General features: G+C 40.0%; 1 protein-coding gene across 1 annotated transcript in view; it reads left to right on the top strand.

The window, feature by feature from the left end:
* The window catches only part of slc6a1a (solute carrier family 6 member 1a), a 92,899-nt gene extending 75,897 nt beyond the window's left edge, over positions 1-17,002 (top strand). The window contains exon 13 of the mRNA XM_051661254.1: positions 16,866-17,002. Coding sequence (XP_051517214.1) covers positions 16,866-17,002 — 137 coding nt within the window. The remainder of the gene's footprint in view (positions 1-16,865) is intronic.
* Positions 17,003-17,212: the final 210 nt, after the last annotated feature.

The following is a 17,212-nucleotide window of genomic DNA, read 5'->3' as shown; positions in this document are numbered from 1 at the left end:
TGACCTTTCAAGTGCCAAAACTTGCCTCTCATGATGTCAGAGCTCATAACGTCTCCACGTTACACCACAGGCTAATGCAGTAATGCAGATAGTGTGCAGACTGAACCCTACATACTAAGCATTGCATCAGACAGATATATGGGGCACAAATCTGCACAATAAATGTGCAGTGTCAAGAACTGAAGTAAATGTATTTTCAGAAGCACCGCAGGCTCCTGTAACGATGTTGGCTGCGGTAATGATGAAGATGAGAACCCAAGTGCAGTTTATTTACAAAAGTGAATCCAAAACCCTAACTATAAACGTGATTTAACAAAAACATGAACTTGACAGACTAGACTTGACTACAGCATACCAAACACATACCATCACATTCAATACTTGACAACCAGACAATGCAAACATGAGGACTTAAATACAAGACATGGGAGAACATAAACCAATGAACAAACAGAACTCATAACAAGCTAATTAAACAATAACCCAATGAAAACATGACACAAGAACATGGAGGGAAAACAGAAATCACGTGACAAGGGAAACAGGAACACATGACATGAACCAGGAACTAGAATTTCAAAATAAAAGACATGAATCAACACAATACACATGACAGCTCCCAAATCACACTAAATATATTTGGGGGGAAATGTTGCCATCTGTTCATGTACAAAAAAAAAAAAAAAAAGATAAATGCCTATTTTTTGTAACAAAACATTTTATACAAATTATTTTAAGACAACTGCTACATGTACCTCAAAGTTCATTAAAAGAAAGAATTTAAGTAATTGTGTGATTTTACATACAAATCATTAGGAAGAGTTGTGTCAGATGTCATGTGTCATGCATCGACATAAACACTCGCAACATTCAGAGACCTCAAAAGATACAGGCACACACACTCACTCACACACACACTACAGATGATGTGCACACATAAGCAGGGAGTTGGGGAAAACTCAACACTGCAGGCGCAGTGAATCAGGCCTGTGATGTGGTGTGATGTGTTCTCTTCCTTTCTGTCAGTGTGTTTTACATCCATACTCACTGATGGGGGGGGGATTACAGAGCTCAGCCTACCCAGCCTCTCCACCTATGCTGACTGTATTGTTTGACCTGCTGTAGTGATACAACAAGTGCAACATGTTTGAGTATTTGTACTGGTTTTTCTGATATTGTTTATCAAGATTTTGAACTTGTTTGAGGACATATGCATGCGTAACTAGCCATCAGAAATGTAATTAGATTAAAGGATTGTTCACCCAAAACTGATAGTTCTTAGAATTTACTCACCCTCTTGCCATCTTTAACCTGTATGACTTTCTGTCTTCTGCAGAACACAAACAAAGAGATTTTGATGGAGATGTGAGGTGTTTTTGCCCATACAATGTAGGTCAGTGGGGTCCATACGACTCGAGTGATTTAATCCATGCTTTCTGAAGTGATATGATCGATTTGTGTGAGACACAGACCAAAATCTTTTTCACAAAATCTCTCATCCTGCTTGCCCGTCTCACTTGCGGACTTGACTGTGTTTTGGGATACTTGAAACATACTTTGCTGCTCTCCCATTGTTTATTGTTTTGTAATGTATATTCGTTCTATGTTTCACTGTTTAATGTTTTATGTTTAATTTCTGTACAGTGTCCTTGAGTTTTGGAAAGGCACTATACAAAATAAACGTATTTTTAATATTAATTATATTGGTCTACTGATCTACAAATCATGGCTAGTCATTGTCAGGACATTGTTTGATGTTTTACTGTTTATTCAGAGATTGGACATGAATTTTGTTACCACCTGTTGGTGGAATCTCCAAACTGCAAATGCAGGAACTGAGTTTAGATGAGCCGAGAATAGACATCTTATCAGGAAAATAGAAAATTGTGCTTCGCACCACTTCATTAACATACAATACACCCACAGTAAAGCACGTACACCCACAGCCCAAACACTCCCACCCACGCCCACTTGTGCTGGTATGAGCTTAGAATTAACGCTCAGAGTTGGGGAGTAACGGAATACATGTAACAGGATTACGTATTTAAAATACAAAATATAAGTAACTGTATTCCACTACAGTTACAATTTAAATCATTGGTAATTAGAATACAGTTACATTCAAAAAGTATTTTGATTACTGAAGAGATTACTTTGCATTTTATTGTCATTTGTTTCATTTAATATTTAGTCCTTTCAGATGGAAAACATTTATACATATAAATGATGTGATCCAAAGTGCATTTGAACAGTGGTGAAACACTTTCTTATGATGTGTTACATTCATACGAGCAGACAGAGAAGTAAGTTTGAAGTAAGTTTGGAGCAGAAGAAATAGAAATAATCCTTGTGTAAATTATCAGCTTTACGCTAATCTAAAATGCTATTTCTAGCCATTTTACATGCACGTTACCAAGTACGTTCATATTTTTTTAACAAGAAAATTCACGTTGGATCAGAATTTCTTTTTTTCTAGTAAGACCTTTGATATTAGGGCACAAATCGTATTCTTGATAATAATTTTTGTATTGTTTTCCTGTAAAAATATATAAAAATCTTTAAAACAAGATCAGTTTGATTAATCTTGTTTTAGAAACAACACTGCATAAGATATTTCGGTTTTTCAGAGAATGTATTTTTAATGTGTATTTTGTCTTACTGTACTGGCAGAGTTTTTATAGTCAAAACAAGTGAAAAAATCTGCCAGTGCTGAAGAAGTAATTTAGAATACATTTCTGACCTTGAGTAATCTAACGGAATATGTTACAAATTACATTTTACAGCATGTATTCTGTAATCTGTAGTGGAATACATTTCAAAAGTAACCCTCCCAACCCTGTTAACGCTCTTATGAAAACAGAGCCCTAGGTCCCTGTCACCCTTAAATCTAACACATAAAATTAGAAATTATATTTTGCATAAAGAAAATTAAGGACATTTTAACCACATCAAGTTTTTTTTTTTTTTTTTTTTTTTTTTTTGCACCCAAAAACAATCATTGTATTGCAGCATTTACAATAATGACTAAAATACAATAATAATAATAATAATAATAATTATAAATATATAAAACTGACTATATTATAGTAATCTAATAAGAATCACTGTTGTTATTAATGAAAGTAAAAAAAAAACAAACTCAAAAGTAAAATATCTGGAAGAATGCATTATGGTAATGAGAATTTGGGGGGAAATTGTGCACAATGCAAAAACATTTTATGGTCCTAAAAATGTATTTTAGGGTGAAATACTGTATGATCCAAACATATTTTACTTAGATTCATCCAGATTATGACTAGATGTGTAATTTCAAAGACAGCAGAAAATTTATGCTTGGTAATATCAGTTAATTTCTAGAATAAATATGAAAATGCTCATGACGTCATTGTGGTCTCTGAGTTTATGTCTGTTCTTGTGTTTTTGCCTGTCTGACAGAGAAATGTTCACACACAGACTAGAGCAGCAGTGCTGGTAGTACTAAACACAGTGTTATCTCTCTCACACACACACACACACACACACACACACACACACACACGGTTGAAGTGTGAGTGGTCAGAGTCACTCCCCATTACAGACAAGTGGTCTGTGCATATGCTGCGTGCGTGGCTGCACCCCAAACAGAAAGTGTCAAGTGTGATAAGAGTTGGTGTATGTTCATCTGCTATGAAATGCTGCCCGGTCCAATTGCCCTCACAGCCACCCGTGGCCCTCACTGATCTCTGCAATGTTTCACCTAAATGCCTCCCTCTGAAACTACCTCTCAGGTTCTTTATGTACCAGCAGCAATTGTAAAAATAAAGCTCTTAGTTTATGTGGTGCATCAATACTTTCAAGAAGTACTGTATCATTTAAAATGACACTATTAAGGAATATATGAATGATAACAGTTCAAAAATAAGTGTAATTTAATATTTGAAAAAATGCTGCATAAACAACAAAACCTCACCCATAAGAAAGAAAAATCCTAAATAAGACTGCACCTTTCCCCACTTCTAATTAACAGGTTTAGCTATTCCTGTAATTCCAGTGAAAATAAATCTTAATGGTACACCATACTGTCACATTCTAGAGAGTTCTTTGCTTCCTTATGAGTGGCAACAGTTTGCGGAGGCCCTTTTCTGTTCCAGCGTGACAATGCCCCTGTCCACAAATCAAAATCAATATAGAAATGGTTTCTGGTGTGGAAGAACTTGACTGGCCTTCACAAAGCCCTGACCTGTCCCCATTGAACACCTTTGGGCTGTACTAAAATGACAACTGTGACCATCACTCAAAATCAGTGCCTGAGCTCACTGGTGCTCTTGTGTCTGAATGAGAGCAAATCCTTGCAACCATGTTTAACATCTAGTGGAAAACAGAATCAAAGGAGTGGAACCTGTTATAACAGCAAACGGAAGAATTCATGCCCATGCTTTTGAAATTAAATGTCCAAATACCTTTGGTCATGTAGGGTAATTATGTTCATTTTATTTTATAGATTAATATAGTTAGTTTTAAATTTCAGTTAGTTGTAGAGGTTTTCAAGGGTTTTAACATTTTGACTTGGATGCAGAGGTGGAAAGTAACAAATTACAAGTACTTTCATTAGAGTACTTGAATAAATTCTTCACTGTAATGGTACTTTTTTAAGTATAAATAAATCATAGTAATTTTACCCTTACAATTGAAGCAGTCGGTTGGTGTTGGCAGTATGGTTCTATTCTGGGCAAACTCTCTGCACATCCATGCATTAAAAGATCAGGGAGTGCAACATATAAACCCCCTCAGGAGTAACACAACAGATCCAGCAAACTTTTACAGCATTGTTACAATTTTTAAAACATGCTGACAGTACAACATAGCATAAAAGATTAAATGGACACTTAATAGAACTTAAAATTCTGTATATCAAGTTAATAAATCTAGAGCAAGGCGCAATAACACATTGAAGAAAAGATTCCAGCTGGCAATCAATTGTAGTCTTAGAGCACAGAACAACAAGACAGATGTAGATAAAAAAACTAAAAGGAAAAGCTGCCATACAAGAGATGGAGCTGGGGATGGAGGAAAGTGTTAAGTGCAGCTTGCATCCATGCAAGGAAAAGGCAGCTAAAGCAATGAATAAATGGACTTAAATAAAACCGCTCTGATAAACCTTTGAATTGTATTGGTAGACATCATGATCAGCTGAGCGTGACCTGCCTGAACTGACGCTACACTTGATTTCATCCAGGACCACTTCCGTCAAATGAATAATTCACTTGATTACTTGAATGAATACTTTATTCACTTATAGACAACTGAAGCAATCTGTTGATTTTGGTGGTATGGTTCTGTTCTGGGCAAACTCTTGCATGGACAGAGAAGGGAGTGCAGCAAATAACACCCCCCCCCAAAAAAAAACTATATGCCAAACATCCCCCAACCAACAGGTGATGCTAACCGCTGACTTAACTAAATCCGGACAGCTGAGTCGAATTCAAGATCTAAGTGATGTAATAGATTCATAGTAAGGAATGCAGAAAATACTACCCTGCTGGGGGAAGCTTGCATCATGGTAGTAACAAGTGGAGCATAAATTAGGCTTAAAACAACAAGCATTTTGCTATGCTCAATGGTTAAATGAGCTCTGATCGGGGAAGCATACACCCAAGTACTTGCAAGTTAGACTTAGAAACAAGTTTGTTACTAAATAAATTCTGTGAGATGAGCTCCGTTCAGGGAAGCATGCACCCAGGTAGCTGCTGCCGAGCATAGCTGAGCTTAAGAAACAAGCGTGTTGCTATCAGAAGTTTTTAGATAAGATATGATCGAGGAACCTTGCTACAAAGTAAAAGCAAAAGCATGAGCTAGCTTAGAGCAACAAGCATGTTGCCATGCTCTGATTTTTAAACCATGACTTGTAATATACATAAATATCTAATATTGGTGTTTACTATATTACATGCTGTTTAGCCATAGGGGAGTTGGCCCCCACAGTGAGCCTGGGTTCCCCCAAGGTTATTTTTCTCCATTAACCAACATTTTATGGAGTTTTGTGTTCCTTGCCACAATCGCCTTTAATCTGCTCACTGGGGGTCTAAATTCACATATTATTTACTTATTTAGTTATTTATTTTAAGGCACAATTTACAATCATGTTTTTTATCAAACCGCACAATTATGACTGTAAGACAATACGGATACTGCAGCTTCTTTTTCTGTTAAAGCGTAATTTTCTGCAAAGTTGCTGTCAGGTGTATTCTGTTGATTCATGTCTTTTATTTTGAAATTCTAGTTCCTGGTTCATGTCATGTGTTCCTGTTTCCCTCGTCATGTGATTTCTGTTTTCCCTCCATGTTCATGTGTCATGTTTTCTTTGGTTTATTGTTTAATTATCTTGTTATCAGTTCTGTTTGTTCATTGGTTTATGTTCTCCCATGTCTTGTATTTAAGCCCTCATGTTTGCATTGTCTATTTGTGGAGTATTGTATGTGATGGTATGTGTTTGTCAAGTCAAGTCAAGTCAAGTCAAGTCAAGTCAAGTCAAGTCAAGTCAAGTCAAGTCAAGTCAAGTCAAGTCAAGTCAAGTCAAGTCCATGTTTTGTAGTCAGGGTTATTGGAGTTCACGTTCTGTAAATAAACTGCACTTGGGTTCTTCATCTTCACGTCCTCGTCATCATTGTCAGCAGTTCCAGCATACGTTACAGAATACTCCATCTCCCATGGACCCAGCGGTTTTGCTTCTGCGCTTACGTCAGGGGAATTGTCCTCTGGAGGACTATGTTGAGGACTTCTGCTGTCTAGCCAGCCAGGTAGACTTCAATGAGGTTGCCCTCAAGGGTTGTTTTAGATTTGGACTAAATGAGTCCATTTCTTTTTTGATGCCTGGCGATCGCAGTTCCCTCAGCCTGGCTCAATATATCGACCTCGCCCTTCGATTCATCGGTTCCCCGTTCACTGTGGGGGAGGCGGATCCCGAGCCAGAGTTCCACGACATGGCCGCCGCCGAGCCAGAGTTCCACGACATGGCCGCCGCCGAGCCAGAGTGCCCCGTCGCAGGGACGCCTCAGCCTGCTCCATGCCCCGTCGCAGGGACGCCTCAGCCTGCTCCATGCCATGTCACAGCCACACCTGAGCAGTGGGACCTGGAGATGGTTCCCACCCTTATACCCACCTTTAGTTCTCCTGAGCAGGCAAGGTGAACTTTCGGCCCTCCGATCCCGCCTGGACCCTCTGAGCCCTGGACTTTGCTTTAGCCTGTCGGTCCCTCGACATTGCCTCAGCTCGGCGTTCCCTCGGCTCCACTACGGTCCTTCAGCCTGTCGGCTGTGCCGGGGTCCCTCGTCCCTCTGGCTCCTCCTTGGTCTGTTGGTCACCTGGCTCCGCTTTGGCTCTACGATCCCTCAGCTCCGCCTTGCTCCTTCGAGCCTCTAGCGCCGCCTTGGTCCTCCCTGCCATCGGCTCCACACTGGCCCTTCGTGTCTTCGGCTACTCTCCGGGCACCACGTTCCATGGCTCCGCCCATCGAGCCTCTCATGGCTCCACCTTCCATGGCTCCACCCCTCGAGCCTCTCATGGCTTCACCTCCCACGGACCCATGCCCCTCGCCCTTTCTCGCCACGCAACGCCTCAAGACACCCCCCCCACTCCCTACAGAACTTTGAATTATGTCATGTATTATGTGTCTTGTTTATGTGTTGGGGTGTCAGGAGCCACCCCTTAGTGGGGGGGGGGGGTTGTATGTCAGGTGTATTCTGTTGATTCATGTCTTATTTTGAAATTCTAGTTCCTGTTTCCCTAGTCATGTGATTTCTGTTTTCCCTCCATGTTCATGTGTCATGTTTTCATTGGTTTATTGTTTAATTATCTTGTTATCAGTTCTGTTTGTTCATTGGTTTATGTTCTCCCATGTCTTGTATTTAAGCTCTCATGTTTGCATTGTCTATTTGTGGAGTATTGTATGTGATGGTATGTCACATACTGTGTTTGTCAAGTCTAGTCCATGTTCATGTTTTGTAGTCAGGGTTATTGGAGTTCACGTTCTGTAAATAAACTGCACTTGGGTTCTTCATCTTCACGTCCTCGTCATTGTCAGCAGTTCCAGCATAAGTTACAGCTGCCTTGAAATGATATGTGTTGTGAAAAACACTATACAAATAAAAATGACTGGACTTGACTTAATTTTCCTAAACAGATTGTAATTTTTACACAAATTTCTCTGATCCAAGATTCATGTTGTCAAAACAACTAAATTAAAGTCATACTCTCAAATACACATGTCAGGTTGTCAAATCCTCTCATATCTGCTGTGTTAGTAATGCACACAGCAAGGAAAATGCAATTTGCTAAATTGTTCAGACAACTATCATGACTTGGTACCTATAAAAGGGGTCAAATATGAAAATTCAGAGCAAACAATGAGGAAGAAGAAGAAAAAGAGGAAGAACAAGACGAAGAAGAGGTGCAAACTGAGAAGAGTTAGAGTGGGTAAAGGAAGAGGAAACAGGAGGAAAAATTTATGAGAAAAGGAGAAGATTTCTCAACTATTTCAGGGATGAGCATTGAAAGAGTTGAGAAAAGACCAAATGGAGATGGTGTAATGATGGTGAGCAGAGAGAAAGAGGACAGCAGGGGAAGAGTAAAGAAGATACAGTATAGCCTAAAATGAACTGAGAGTCCTTCTAATTGATCATGTTATGAATCACACTCTCTCTAAAACACACAAAGTGTTCGACCTAATGTGAGCAGATCTACAGTGACTTCAATCTCAACAAAAAAGAAGAGGGAGTGTGGTAGCACTCCGTCTAATTTTTCTGTTACTTTGCACTACCATTGTCACATCCTCCAGATCTGTTCACACGAGATCCCCTTCACCTGAGTATTAACCCCTTCCCGGACTACATTTCCCAGAATCCCTTTCCTCACGCCATTAACTCTCACAAATTATTTCCATTCCCTCATCAACTCCCAGTGTATATAGTCTCCACTCAACTTCACTTCACTATGAAGTCTTGCATTTCTGAGCATTTATCTTCCTCCATTGCCAGCCTGTTTTGACCTTAGCCTGTTCCCTGGATTTACCCCTTTTGTCGACCATTTTGGATTTATTGCATTGTGTGGATTTCTTACCGTCCTGGTTACTTGCGTAACCTCCATTCCCTGATGGAGGGAACGAGACGTTGTGTCAATGTAGTGACACTAGGGGTCACTCTTGGGAGCACGAGACACCTAAGGTTTGAATTACTCTTCCCATTATCCATGAGTTTCTGGGGAAGAACTGTCCATAACTAACACTACATCAGCTTGAAGTTCCTTTTGAATCTTGACCACTTTCTGCGTTCTTGTAAAATGGGCAGATATTCATGAGTCCATCTTGTCCAGAACAAATCAGCAAGATATTGGACTTGTTTCCAAAGTTTCCTTGCATAATGATCCTCTTTAATGAAGATACCTGGAAGCTGGTTTGCGTCTTTAACAACCGTAAGTGGTTAGGCATCAGGGGCTCAAGCTTATTTAAATCATCAGATATGCTGGTGATTGGTCTGTTGTTGATAATACTTACCACCTCACACATGATTGTATGAATACTGTCATAATTGATGGTTTGTTCCTTGAAGAGAGCACTGAGGATCCTTCTTACAGTACGGATTTGATGCTCCCAACCTCTACCTTGATGGGAGGCAGCTGGACTGACCAAGTCAAGACAAGTCATATTTATTTGTATAGCTCTTTTCACAACACACATCATTTAAAAGCAGCTTTACAGAAAATCATGCTGTGGCATGGGGGCGTGGTCATGTGTCGGTCTGCGGGAGAGGGAGGGCGGTAAGGCTCATCACCTGGGTCGTAATTATCTCTTACACCTGTCTCTCATTATAGTGATGGTGGAGGGAGACCTGAAAAGGCTCGCCAGAGCATCAGAGAGAGGAGAGAGTGTCCTACAAGCACAAAGAGCCACGAGTGCTTTCCTTTGTTTATTACTTATTTTGTTCTGACAGTTACCGCCGATTGTGTGTGTAAAGCTCAAAATTAAAAGACTGACCTTGAACCTGCTTCATTGTCTCCTGACTCCTCCATTGCCCATGAACCAAGATCTTTTACACATGCATTAACAGAAAATGAAACTCTAATATCTATAAAGTCTTAGTCATCATTGTGTAGTTTGATTAAATATGATTGTAAATTGTGTATAAAAATAAGTAAATAATAATTGTATTTAGAACCCCAGTGAGCAAGCCGAAGGTGACTGTGGCAAGGAATACAAATCTCAATAAGATGTTGGTTAATGGAGAAAAATAACTTTGGGAGAAACCAGGCTCACTGTCAGGGCTAGTTCCCCTCTGGCTAAACAGCATGAATATAATGTCAATATTAGTTATTTGTGTCGTGGAAGTCATGGTTTAAAATTAGTAAACTAAGTAAGTGTTAAGGGCTAGTGTTTAAACAAAGATTTTGTATGAACTGTAAGATTAATGACTATTGTCTTTGAATTCCATCCTGGATTAACTGCAGAAGTTCACATAAATGCATTGTCCTTTGTTAGTTGGCCGATGAAGGCTTTTGTTGGCAATTGACTGAAAGTCTATGTATTCCATTTTAAGAGTGTAGTCCATCATTAGACCAACATGATGCAGGCAGAGATCAGTGAGGTGCATCGCAGTTCAACCATTAAGTCATTTCGGTGAGGTCTATCCTAAGTCCAAGGTTCAGGCAGTGACAAGTATCCCATGTCATAAGGTTGGAGTTGGCATCACTTCATCCCCTGAAGTCCATCGTAATAGACTGAAGTGATGTCTGGCTGTCACTGGCTGCATTTAGTCGTCATAACTCAGAGACACATAGCAAAGGAGTCTGACACCAAGCAGGAACAGAGCTGGATGAATCCCGAGGTTGAGACAGGGAAACAAATAGAAATATAGCTGCAAGCAGTGATACCGTGGTCAAGCCAATTATCAGCACCATGAGCAGCAAAAGAAGCTTTGTGACATGTTTTTGGTTAGTAAACTTTCAATCATAAAAAAACCCATTTATTTTAAAAATAACTAAAAATAGCTACTTCTTAGAATTTTTGTCCAGTATGTGGCGCTGTTCTGAAACTTCTCAGGTAGTATCTGGGCATGATGGTTGTCATGCAGGAAAGCGTTCAAGAGTTATAAGCCAAAATAGCAATTTTTCTATCTCCTGACCAGTAGGGGGCAGTGTGCTGAAACACTAAACTAACTTATGACTAAATTCAAAATGGCCGACGTCCAAAATGGCCAACATAGGACATTTTTCGTATCATTGGACTCATCCCCACTGGATGATTTTACGACAAACTGTTCAGAAGTTATAAGCAAAAATATGCTTTTTTTCATATCTCGTGACCACTACATGGCACTGTTCCGAAACTGAGCAGGCACCCTCAAGTCATGGTGCCTATTAAAAATAATAAGTTTGGTATGAATACGCTAAAACGTTATGGTGAAATACCCTCATGTCCATTTTGGCATGCTCTTCGTCGAATTCGTTGAAGCGCCATTCGAAAACAGTATGGTTTATCAAAATTCTGTGAAATTTTTTGTCGTGAGTGCCTCTAGATGATGCAGGCCAATTTTCGTGCAAATCGGACAAACAGCCTAGGACGAGTTTGAAAAAGTAGGTTTTTCGGAAAATTCAAAATGGCCGACATAGGAATTTTTCATGAAAATTCGAAATGAAAGTTCATGAAACAAATCGTCTTGAGCAAAGGAATCAGAGGAAAAAAGAATGTCATTTCTAGGACTCACGGTTCAAAAGTTATTAACATAAACATGAGTGCAAATTTGGGCAGTTGGTGGCGCTATAGGGTTTGAGGTAGAGACACCAAATTTGCTATGGTAACACATCAGACTATCCTATATCTGTGTTCCAAATTGTATAATTTTCCCTCAAGCGGTTCTATGTGCTACCATAGACTCAAGAGCAGAAGAAGAAGAAGAAATATAGCTGCAAGCAGCGATACCGGGGTCAAGCCAATTATCGGCACCATGAGCAGCAAAAGAAGCTTTGTGACAAGTTTTTGGTTAGAGTCCGTGAACAGCGTATGAGTTAGAAAAAGTAAACTTTCAATCATAAAAAAAAACATTTATTTTAAAAAATAACTAAAAATAGCTACTTCTAAGAATTTTGTCTAGTATGTGGCACTGTTCTTAAACTGCTGAGGTACTATTTGGGCATGATGGTTATCATTCAGCAAAGCATTCAAGAGTTATAAGCCAAAATAGCCATTTTTCTATCTCCTGACCAGTAGGGGGCCGTGCGCCAAAACACTGCAGGTAACTTCAGGGCCTAATGATGATAACACGTACCAAGTTTCGTCCCAATCCCTCAAAGCGTTGCAGAGATACGGCCTCAAGTTCAATTTTGAGCGTTCTTTGTCGAATTTGTTGAAGTGCCATTCGAAAACGGTATGGTTAATCAAAATTCTGTGAATAACCTTTTGTCATGAGTGCCTCTAGATGATGCAGGCCAATTTTCGTGCAAATCAAACAAACAGTCTAGGAGGAGTTCGAAAAAGTATGTTTTCAAAATATTTAAAAATGGTGGACAGGAAGTTTGCTCGATCATGACATTATTGTTATCATTGTTCTCGACATGAACCACGGAATCTACCAAGACCAGTCTCATGACAGTAGGCAAAAGGAGTCAATAGCTATTAGCATTTTAAATATAACATTATAATTTTTGACCACAAGGTGGCGCTGTCCCAAAACATTTTGAGTCCCTTCAGAGCATGGTGCCAAAGACACATACCAAGTTTCGTAACGATACGTCAAGTCTTTCATAAAAATTTTATGACTAAATTCAAAATGGCCGACGTCCAAAATGACCAACATAGGAATTTTTAATATCGTTGGACTTGCTATACCCCACTGAATCTAATGAGACCAATTTGATGATTTTATGACAAACTGTTCAGAAGTTATAAGCAAAAATGTGCATATCGCGTGACCACTAGGTGACACTGTTCTGAAACTGAGCAGACACCCTTGAGTTATGATGCCTATAATAAATACTAAGTTTGGTATGAATACACTAAAGTGTTATGGAGAAATACCCTCACATCCGTTTTGGCGTGCTTTTTGTCCAATTCGTTGAAGCACCATTAGAAAACGGTATGGTTTATCAAAATTCTGTGAATATCTTTTTTTCGGGAGTGCCTCTAGATGATGCAGGCCAATTTCCGTGCAAATTGGACAAACGGCCTACTACGAGTTCGAAAAAATAGGTTTTTCAGAAAATTCAAAATGGCCGACATAGGAATTTTTCATATCGTTGGACTCGCTTTACCCCACTGAATCTAATGAGACCAATTTGATGATTTTATGACAAACTTAGGGGCCAATCCTGAAAAATTCCTAACAGCCCTGGTGTCAGAAGATGGGATATTTCTAGACAGGTAGGACAAAATGATATACAATTTTAAGAACTCCTGTCTGCTGAAATATTACACATACAGTTTGGTAGAGAATTTGATGTTCACGCCTACAGTCGGGAGTCCTCTTTTTGTAAGGGTTGACGGTAGCCTTATTTTGAAAGATAAATAAGGAGGTTTTACACCTCACATTCACGACTGTGGTCGGGAGTCCTCTTTTTAAGGGTTGACAATTGCCTTATTTTGAAAGATAAATAAGAAGGAGAATCTTAATCTCAAGTTCACGACAAGTCGGGTTTTCCTTATTTTGAAAGACAAATAAGAAGGAGATTCTTAATCTCAAATTCATGACTATAGTCGGGTTTTCCCTATTTTGAAAGATAAATAGGAAGGAGAGCTCAATCTCAAGGTCAAATTTCTCTGGTTGGTCTGCCGTCCTGTTCTCCATCCGGATTGCATTTTTACTAACTTGCTTCATTCCTCTTGACTAACTATTACATACCTGAATACTCATACTGTGGTGACATTGTGGGACAGGAGATAAGCCGTCCTTTACTGGAGGAAACACCAAAACAATGGATGTTTCATAATAATCAAGGTTTTAATACTGAGACGTATATCAGCAATTTGGCTGGGTGGTCAGAGGGGAAAAAAAACACAATTAGACCCGTACCCTAGAGACAGCTCATTTGAAGATCGATATATGAGTGAGTCCAAATCGATGGTAAAAGGCGGGTGGGGAGATACACAATGGGATTCCTGACTAAACCTAAACCAACCCCAGTAATGACACAAGGTAAGAATGATAGAAATTAATGTTACTGTGGTAAGCCAGGACACTTTAAGCACGAATGTCGGAAAAGACAATATGATCTAAATCACTGACAGGACGACTGTGGAAATTGTAATGACAACCTAAATGACTAAAATGCTCTGCGTAATCGACCTCGGAGCGCTCTGCGCCTGCTTACTTATAGAGTACTGAGCCCTTGTTATATTTTCTACCTTCTGTTTTGCGTTTTGACAATTCTACCTTGCCCATTATTGAGTTGTATGTTGATCGTAAACCCTATATGTTCTTGGTAGACACTGGCGCTTCTAAAATTTCCCTGGTGGGGCATTGTTACAAAGGCTCGATTACAGGATGCACCATGAACTCTGTGGGAATTTAATGGTGTCCCTGTGAAATGTCAAATGACTCCAAAATTGCCTGTTACCTCCCCAGATGACTCAACTCTGTTTAAAATGCATGATTTTGTCATTTTACCTGACTCATCATTCTGCTTATTGGGGCGTGATCTGATGCACAAAATTGGTGCCAAGATATGTTCTCTGCTGTAGTGCACGCTACTTTGAAAGACACCAAGCTGCCACCACAGACCTGTCTGCTGCAATATGCTGACGACATCCTGGTTTCAAAGTGTCAAAAGACAAGCTGCATTGGGTGAAACCGAGAGTTGACTATCTGGGTCGTGAGCTACAGAAAGGAACTGTTCGTCTCTCCACAGATAGAGTCAAAACAATAACCACCTTTCAGCGTCTGACAACAAAGACTCAAATGCAAAGTTTTCTGGGCTTAGTTAATTATTGTCGAGCCTGGGTCCCGAACTGCTCATTGTATGACAAGATATTGAGAGAGGCCACACTCTCAGGGGCCAAAGAGCCCATAAAATGGACTGCTGAAATGGACATGGCTTTCAAGCACTTGCGTAACAGTCAAAGTGCCCCATCAGCTCTAGGTCTGCCAAACTATGGTGAACCTTTCCATCTGTACATGCATGATGCTGGAGGCACAGCAGCAGTGATCCTCGCCCAGTCCCATGATGGAACATATAGACCGGTGACGTACTGTCAAAGATATTATATGCAGTCGCCAAAGGCCTCCCTGCGTGTCTGCGGGCAGTTGCTGCTGCGGCATTGATGGTATAATACGCAGAACGCATTGTTCTCACACCCTATGAACTTTGTCATTGCATAAGTTGTTAACCAATGACCAGTTTTCTGATGATTCACATGATTGTTTGGATTGTCTGCATGCATCAACCTCTCGCAGGCCAGACGTTTTCTCATCCGCCCAAGAAGAGGGGGTATATAGATGGTCATGTTCAAAACGGAATGATGCTGTATACTGGTGTGGTTATGCCGTAACTGAACTTCCAAATCGTATTATCGAAGCATATTCACTTCCATACAAATCCGCACAAGCAGCTGAGTTTGCATTGATTAGAGCATGCCAATTGGCCAAAGAAAAATCAATCAGTATATACACAGACTCAAAATACGCATAGGGGTGGTGCACGATTTTGCCGTGATGTGGGAAGAAAGAGATTTTAAGACAGCCGAGGGCAAACCGATATCCCATCATAACCTAGTAGCAGAGCTCCTGAGAGCAGCACAGTTGCCTGCTAAACTGGCTGTAATAAAAGTCGCAGGACACATGACAGCAGAGTCTGAGGAGGCAAGAGAAAACAGATTGGCTGATGAGGTTGCGAAATGGGCAGCGAAGAAAGTTGCAGTAAGCCCTGATCTAAATCAAGCTGATGAAACTGTTTTGATGATGCAATCTACTTTAGTCAGAGATATTGACATCAAATTGTTGCAGGCTAATCCATCTGAATCTGATTTCCAACACTGGGCCTCTAATGAAGTAAAACCAGATCAAAATAATTTGTTATGAGACAAACAAGGGCACCTAGCTTTACCAAAAACAGCTGCACTAATACTTTGCTGACATTATCATGTTATTTCTCATGTTTCAAAATAAAAGGTAATTCAGTCGATTAATCAAACTTATTGCATAAACGGGGTAGTAATTTAATCCTGGATTCATGTTTATTGTGTGCACAGAATAAAAGACATAAGCTTATAAAACACGACTTGTTACCACATCCAGAATTACCATTCCAACATCTGCAAATTGATTTTACCCACATGCCCCTGTGTCGAAACAATAAACTATTATTAGTCATTGTGGACCGCTTCTCCAAGTGGATGGAAGCCTTCTTGTGTGCTAGGAAAAATGCTAAGACCATGGTTAAAATTTTAGCTAAAGAAATAATACCGAGGTTCGGTATCCCGTCGGTCATTGAAAGTGATAATGGCACAAAGTTTGCTTCAAAAGTAACACAGCTCTTAGCAAAAGAACTAAACATAAACTGCCATTTTAACATACCTTATCATCCACAGGTGTGGTGGGGAGAACTAACCGCACTCTGAAATAATGCCTACACAAGGCCTGTACTGAAACAGGAAGAACATGGGTTGATGTATTGCCGGCTGTGTTGACTGAGCTCAGAATGTCACCATACTCTACCTAAGCTTTCTCAATTTAAAATACTAATGGGTAGGCCTTTCCCGACCCCATGGGTTTCTTTCCATAGGTGATACTGAGGTGGTGATTGCAGAATATGTGGATTCCCTCATTAAGACATTAAGTGACATAAATGGTAATGTCTCTCTATCTCCCTCTGCCTGCAGATAGCCCTACTCACCCATTTGTCTACAGGTCCTGATCAGGTGTCTAAATTTGGGGGAGCCAAAGTATCTGGGCCCAGCTATTGTCCTGGCGGTGACCAGAACCGGAGTGCTAATGGATCTTCAACCACAGTGGATACACGCAAGCCGTGTGAAACCTGCACCTGAGGAGAGCCCGACTATTTCGAAAGCAAACGGTGAAAGTACTGGAGAAGCTGAACACGCAGCGCCAGTGCCTAACTGGGAACTTGAGAATTAGGAGGGCCAGAGGAGGTACGAAAACTACATAATATTGATATGCTTCATTATGTACACTTACACACTGTTGAAGTCAACTGAGATTCTGAGTGATCCTTCCAGGATCAAAGCGGGCATTGC

Source organism: Myxocyprinus asiaticus, chromosome 29, assembly GCF_019703515.2.
Source record: "Myxocyprinus asiaticus isolate MX2 ecotype Aquarium Trade chromosome 29, UBuf_Myxa_2, whole genome shotgun sequence".
Lineage (NCBI taxonomy): Eukaryota > Metazoa > Chordata > Actinopteri > Cypriniformes > Catostomidae > Myxocyprinus > Myxocyprinus asiaticus.
This window is presented reverse-complemented; position numbering and strand designations above follow the sequence as displayed.